General features: G+C 44.2%; 1 protein-coding gene across 1 annotated transcript in view; it reads left to right on the top strand.

The window, feature by feature from the left end:
• Positions 1-7,281: 7,281 nt before the first annotated feature.
• The window catches only part of grin3a (glutamate receptor, ionotropic, N-methyl-D-aspartate 3A), a gene marked incomplete at both ends in the record, with an annotated part of 44,109 nt that continues 43,964 nt past the window's right edge, over positions 7,282-7,426 (top strand). Inside the window, one exon of the mRNA XM_080046794.1 lies at positions 7,282-7,426. This exon is cut by the window's right edge and continues 635 nt beyond it. Within this exon, the coding sequence (XP_079902920.1) occupies positions 7,282-7,426 (145 nt within the window).

The following is a 7,426-nucleotide window of genomic DNA, read 5'->3' as shown; positions in this document are numbered from 1 at the left end:
CAGTTTTTTCTGCTTAGTAACCCACATTTGCATTTTTATTTGCATTTCCACAACATATATCAATATTGTGACTTTAACAGTTCTGTTTAACAACAAATTATTTTGAAGATTTGTTTTATGGTATGGTAAATGGACTTATATAGCGCTTTATCTCCATTTTTCACAGACTCAAAGCGCTTTACATTGTTTTGTACACATTCACCCAGTCACACACACATTCATACACCGATAGCAGCAGCTACCACGCAGGGTAACTACGCTAACTACTACTAAGCTAACTATCGGGAGCATTTCGGGGTTCAATGTCTTGCCCAGGGACACTTCGACATGTGGCGGGGAGACGGGGGATCGAATCTCCGACCCTGCACACCAGAGGCGAACTCCCTACCCACTTCGCCACTGCGCAAACTGAATAGAATCACATAACATTGCCTCATTGGAGCACCTCTCAACAAGCTACTGTTGTCATGGTCTGTCTTTGTCCTGTCTTGTTTTGGTGGTTCCCTGTGTTTCCTGTTTTATTTTGGTATGTCTGTCTTGTTCCTCCCCATGTCCTGTCAAGTTTCCCTCTTGTTTGATTGCTGCTCCCTCCCCTAATGTGTTGCACCTGTCCCTCGTTGTCTGCCCTGTCTTGTGTGTGTATATCCCTGTGTGTCTTTGACCCTGTTTCCACCTGGCATTAATATGTGGTTTTTAGGATCCGATTGCGCTAACTACAGGTGGAAACACGCTCAATGTGCATTGAATGCGCATTGAAATTATCCACATTCGGAGGTGGTTTGAGACCACTTATCCACATACCCATTAACAGTGGAAACGCGTATGCGCATCTCATACACATTAGGCCCCGCCCCCGCCGGTTAAAAACAACAGTATAAGCGGAAATGATGTACGAGCTGATTTCCATACAGCGCGGGGAATTCGAATCCGGATCGCAAACGCGCATAGAAGACGCATTGTTAAGGCCAGGTGTGAACAAGCATATTACATTTACATATAACGATCGGATTCCTCAGAACCACATATTAATGCCAGGTGGAAACAGGGTCTTTGTTCCCTGTCTGAGTATTGTACCTGTTGGTGAGTCTGTCCCTGTGTTCCATGTGCCTAGCCTTTTTGCGCCTCTTGGAGTTTTTGGAAGGAATAAATAGTCTTCTAGTGAAACTGTCTGCATCTGAGTCCTCCTTGCCTGCCTGTCTGCCACTCACCGTAACAGAATACTCAGACCAAGTATGGACCCAGCAGACAGATCTTTTGAGGTCGAGCTTGAGGAGGTAACATTTACCATTTCTTGCCTCAAGAAAGCCTGGGAGAAAGGCCCCACACTCGACCACCGAGAGGCAGCCTTGATGCTGGCACACCGAGCTGTGGAGCTACAGCCTTGGCTTGGGGAGTCCCTACCAGAGTGGGCAAAGAGCTTATTCCCTCCTGAGTTTTGGTCTCCCAGCTGCCAGCACAAGCCCAAGCCTCTGCCCCCGGTCCCCAGCTTCAAGCCTCTGCCCCCGGTCCCCAGCTTCAAGCCTCTGCCCCCGGTCCCCAGCTACAAGCCTTTGCCCCCGTTCCCCAGCTTCAAGCCTCTGCCTCTGGTGAGTTTGGATTGCCTTCCATTACCACAATGCTCTCCAGCTTCCGAGTCGACCTCGGCCTCCAGCAGCAAGCTCCAGCCGCCGGCTTCCAGCAGCAAGCTCCAGTCCCCGGCCTCCAGCAACCAGCATGCTAGCTACCAGCCCCAGCATGCTAGCTACCAGCTCCTGAAGGCGCTCAAGCAACCACACGAACACTGTCCAGTTCCTGAGCTCACTACATACTTTCTTGAGGGGACCCGCCCTCTAGGCCTGCCAGGAGAGGCCTGCTTTTCTCCAAGAAAATTGTTGTGTTTGGTTGTGGCACTTCATCTATCTGCATCACTTAATTCACTAGAGTCTGAATCGCCAACCCATCCGTCTCCATTTCTTTTTTGTTGGGAGTGTAATCAGGGTCCTCTGGGTCTTCATCCGAGCAATCGTCGTCACAGCCTTCAAATTCACTTTCATCTCCCATGATGATCTCAAGTGCATTCTCAACAGTGTAGTGCTTATTCTCAGTCATACATAAGAAAAAATAAAACAATTAGCCTACTACATTCAAATGGGACCAGCATAGGACAGTGAATTGTGTTTGTTTTATTTACAGATATGCAAAAATTGTTTTGTAATATATTTGATCAATAACATAATAATTTATAATTATTTTTTTATTATATATGTTCAAATGTACTTTGAATTGCACAAAAGAACATATATTAATTCAAAATAATTGAAACAGCGTAACTAATTGAGCGGCTTATTACCATTCTTGTTATTGTGACAAATATGTCACATCAGAATTTCCAAGAATATTTTAAGGCTAAAACCCGATGTGACGTATACGTCACAGCGATATTTTCCTAACTTGTTCTACATTAATTTATTCATGAAATATGGTCAGACTAAGTTAAATGTAATAAATGACACCTTATTAACGCATTATAATTGTTAAATGGGTTTAAACTCACCTTTAGTAACAAAAAAAATAATTTTTAAAATGAGCTGGGTCCTTCACTTGTGTGCACATGTCACAATGCAATTTTTGGGAAGTCACTTCCTGACATAGTCACATGACTGTCACATTACCACCACACCAGGACGTTGAGTATATGTCACTTAGGGACTTAATGAGTAAAAGTCAACAAAAAAGCTGTATATGGAAGATTGTAGGACATTCAAAGTGTGTGTTACGTGGGTGTCACCATGGGTCCTTATGGGTTAAAACCCAGGCATTAGTTTATGCTGGCTCGACTGTATCAAGGCTTCCGCACAAACGCGAGTATTACAAAAAAGTTATGCGTCAGTCAGATTACAAGAAATACAGAAGTGTTGTTGCATTGAGACCCATCAGGTGGAGCAAGTGTGTGTCTAACCTTGATTGTTGTGTGTGTGTGTGTGTGTGTGTGTGTGTGTGTGTGTGTGTGTGTGTGTGTGTGTGTGTGTGTGTGTGTGTGTGTGTGTGTGCGCATGCCTTCAGGTTTCATCTGTTCATAGGCTCTTTTATGCAGAAGGAATTGTACCATGGAGGAATTTGGTTGGCAGGTGTAAGGGTCAGTGAAGTCCTTAGCATCACCATGCAGCAAGCAGACTATGCCTGAGAGACAGACAGACAGACAGACAGTTACGCGAAAATGCTACCAGATAAATGACAGGCAGGTCAGCAGGGAAGCAGACAGGTGAAGGAAGTGGGTCAGATAATATAGACCAAAGCATACACAAAGGGACATGGATGAGTATGCAATCAGACATGGGGTCTGCTAGGGACAAAAGGGAAGGCCAACTTACAGGTGTTCCAACTAGGCAGGCTGACAGGAATGTGAAATCAGATGAGCATGCAAGTATCAATACAGGCAGCCAGGCACTAACCCAGACAGGCAGGTTAGATAAAGGAATCGAAAGCGGACAGACAAACTGGCAGCTAAGAAGGACGACAAACAAGTAAGACAAAAGGCGGTGCTGGAAAAATATTTTGGTCACTGTAACAGTGACTTTATTGTAAGATAAATTAATAAATATGAAGTTGTAAAAGCAAGACAAAAGTTTGTTCTGTTACAAAGCTCTTGTTAGAGTGCATGTTCCCCTATGGAATGGAAAAGAGCAAATGTCCAGCGCTCACTGATGCTGAAGGAGAAATAGAGGCAGATACGTGCGAACAAAATCCATTGCACACAAAAGCCATCTTTTGATGTAGGCAATCTCAATGTCACAAGGAAAGGCTGAAATAAAAGGTATACCTCGGCTAAGAAAAACATCCTCATCCAATCTCACCGAAATACAGTTTTTCTTTATGGTAACTTAACGACATCTTGTAATTTTAATACTGTATACATATGTTTTTGTATTTTATTTCCCTGAATTCTTCATCACCTGCTGTGAACTAACAGAAAATGTGTTAAATTTTTAAATAGGTCCACCATGTTAAAGCTATAGTGTGTAACTTTTACATATCAATGATTGTCAGTTACATTTTAAGCCATCGCCAAACAAGTAGACACAAACTTGATTAAGCTTATCAGCTCCACAAAACTCTCTCTCTGTATTTCTCAGTATGGCAGCTTTTACAAACTGGTGTCGCTGCTAAACACTGGTACAGGAGCTAAGAAGAATCATAAGAAGTGCATAGAAATGTTTCTGTTGTTAGAAGAAACCTGTACGCACAGAAGAAGTTATACATCCATGCACGTTCACCAAAGGCTTAACTCACAGTGTTGTTGGAATTACTCAGAACACCTTAATGGGGGTTAAAAAGAAGTTACACACTATTGCTTTAACTTTCTATTTCATACCTATCTGTTTCACATGTGCGTTGTTTTAGCATACTGTACACTTTGGAGCCCAGCTTTAGTTAGCAATTATGCTTGAAGCTGAACAACTGAGGCAGCAAATATATAAATTACAATAGCTTACCCCCTTTCCCCGACATATAAACTGTAATACACCCCCTACAAAGTATGAAATTCCTATGAAAGGCCCTTTGGGGAAACAGCTCAAACATGATGGTGCAAATAAATGAGTGAACTTCTCCCACTGGGCTCAATTCAAACGGCAACGTGAGGATCTCTCATTTGTGTGATTAAACTGTCTTTCTGTCAAGTGCTGGAATTAGAATTAACACTCCGATTCAATAACTCCGATAACAATCCTCTCTGAAAGGCCCTCTCTATGGAGCACACATAACCCAGCCTTTCCACACAGTGCAAAATGTAACAGCATCAAATGGAATTGCAACAACTGGGATGGCTCTTTCCAAAGATCCACTCTCAAATCTCACCTTGAATCTTTGGCTCGAGGTAATTGTCTCCCCTTTTTCCCCCTTGCCTCTCTTTTTTTGCTTAATCTTCTTCAATAAAATATCCCTCTCTTGTATAAGTAATACCATCCTTTTCTTTAAAGAGGCCACAGTCAAAGATGCCTCCTGTATCGCCGCATCATGACGTCACTTAAATGTTCCTCCTCCAATCAATTCCCCTATTTCCATCTTTACCTCTCTTCCTCTCCTCTCTTTCGCTCTCATTCATTTCTTTCCTGTCCCATCCTTTCGAGGTCACGGAGTATGAAATGGGTGGGGGGGGGGGGGGTCATTGATCCTCCCAATATGCCGCGCGCCTCTCAAGACAGACCATTAGCCCGTCATCAATCTAAATGGGACAATTAACCGATCATTAATCTGGGTCACTATTCCAAACTCCAGGGCTGCTGATTAGTTCAATGGTGAACCCTGACCTGTTGGTTGTTACGCCAACATCAGTTAAAACATTCCCCCCTTTCAGCAGCATGATGCTCTTAACGATCTCAATCGAGTGTCCTCAGATATGATTAAATGTGACAATATCATTGGGAGCAGGTGGCTGTCTGGTTTTGGACTATAATTGCCTTAGCACAGGCTCACACACACTCACGCACACACAGAGATACACACTCAGACACATATACACTCGTGCTGGCCATATTTTGTGCTGAAGGCTAGATATAAAATCAGGAAGAAGTTTGTGCGAAATTGACCTGGTTTCACTATCCCCATGCTTAAAAACGTGTTATTAGGTGTAAGGTGGGCTACAGTATCAGATGATCAAATTATTCTTTTACTACCTTGTCTGCAAAACCTGGGAGCTATACCCTCTGTCCTGGACACATTAGTATCAACGCCTGCAGCAGCATTGCTTACTGTCTTGTTATACATGCCCCTTTGGTGAAGGCTACATTGTTGAGACTGTAACAAAAGTGTTGATGTATTCCATTGGTGGTTTGTGAGTCCAGTGTCCAGCATTGGATTGCATGAGACTATACATGGTCAGTCCTGCAGGCGCTATATGCACTTGCAAATAGAAACACATTGCACACTAATGCAACCACAACCACAAAATGAAACTCTGAATCAACACCTCCCATCCATAATGTGAACAAAAACACATCACACTTTCTGTTATTTATCGTAGGCAGGCCTCCCTGTATAGACTAGATGAACGCATTGTGATGTCCTTGTTTCACGGCGTGTCAAGTTTTACTAGACTTGCAGAGGTGATGTTATACTTCCATAAAGCAGTGGCTGTAAATCTAGCAATCTCTACTATTCTGTGAGGACAACGCAAGATGTGTTGCTCCACACACATAAACTAATGCTCCAGTTGATCTGATGCATAAGAGCTCCCGCCCTCCAAATGTAAATGTGGCTGTCTATCTATCTTTCTATCTATCTATCTATCTATCTATCTATCTATCTATCTATCTATCTATCTATCTATCTATCTATCTATCTATCTATCTATCTATCTATCTATCTATCTATCTATCTATCTATCTATCTATCTATCTATCTACAGTAGTTGTGTTTCTGTTTAGTTTGCGTCATGCATGTGTCAATTCATTCCAACCTATCCCCCTGACACAGCTAAAGGGGATGGTGTGTGTGTGTGTGTGTGTGTGTGTTGGGGGGGGGGGGTAATCTGAGGACGGGGTTACAGCTCTTTGGAACGTGCGCAGAATATCGGCGCTGTCGTGTCGGAGGTCTCGCCGGTACAAGTGTCGGTACAGAGGTTGACTCGAGCCAGGCAGCGCGCGCGCTCTGGAAAAGCTTCTATCCGGTTGTTTATCAAAGGAGGAAACATTGATTTTCTTTTTTCTCTCTCCGGGACAAAGTAATGTTTGTCTTGGAACCTGCGCTCTGGATGATAATTGGATAATTTTCGTTCAAAGTCATCAAGCCATCAGATGGTTCCAGTGGTTTGGATTTCACTGTTTTGGAATGTGTTTGATGCGCACTAACCTTTTTTTTCTCTTCCTCGACATTTTCCTCTTCTGGGCTTGTCTTGCATCCTCTGCTCCATATCTTCTTTCTTCTCACTGGAATATGAAGGAAAATGTTACAGTTTGAATTGCACGGCCTGTTTGTTTTAGAAATCAAAATGCTTGAATGATGAAAAATCGTTTGAGATGAAAAACAGCACTTTTGGGGATAATTATTTGCGTCCTGTGCGCGGCTCGTGCCTGATCTCGCGCCTCAGCAGCCTGTTGTCTGTGTCTGTGGAGAAAGCCACAACTTTGCCGCGAGCTGGAGCCGGAGTTGGAGCCGGAGCCGGAGCGGGGGCTGCAGCTGGTCTGAGCGGCGCACCAGGGCCACACGCACGGGGCCCGGAGGGGGACCAACGGAGCGGCCCCGGTGTTCGGCCGTCCTGTGGTTGTTGGACCGGGCATCATTCGCTGCAGCTGTGGAGAGCAGATGATGAAGACGGTGGTGATGGTGATAATGATGATGATGATGAATGGCCCGGCAGCTCGTGGAGGCACCGGGGTCTCGTCACCACTGTGTTTACTGCTTTGCGCACTCGTCTTTCTCCCGCCGTGCGCTCACTCGCACCCACAGC

The sequence above is a fragment of the Ammodytes marinus genome (assembly GCF_949987685.1).
Source record: "Ammodytes marinus genome assembly, chromosome: 18".
Lineage (NCBI taxonomy): Eukaryota > Metazoa > Chordata > Actinopteri > Uranoscopiformes > Ammodytidae > Ammodytes > Ammodytes marinus.
Note: the sequence above shows the minus strand (reverse complement) of the source record. Positions and strands in the feature narration are given on the sequence as shown.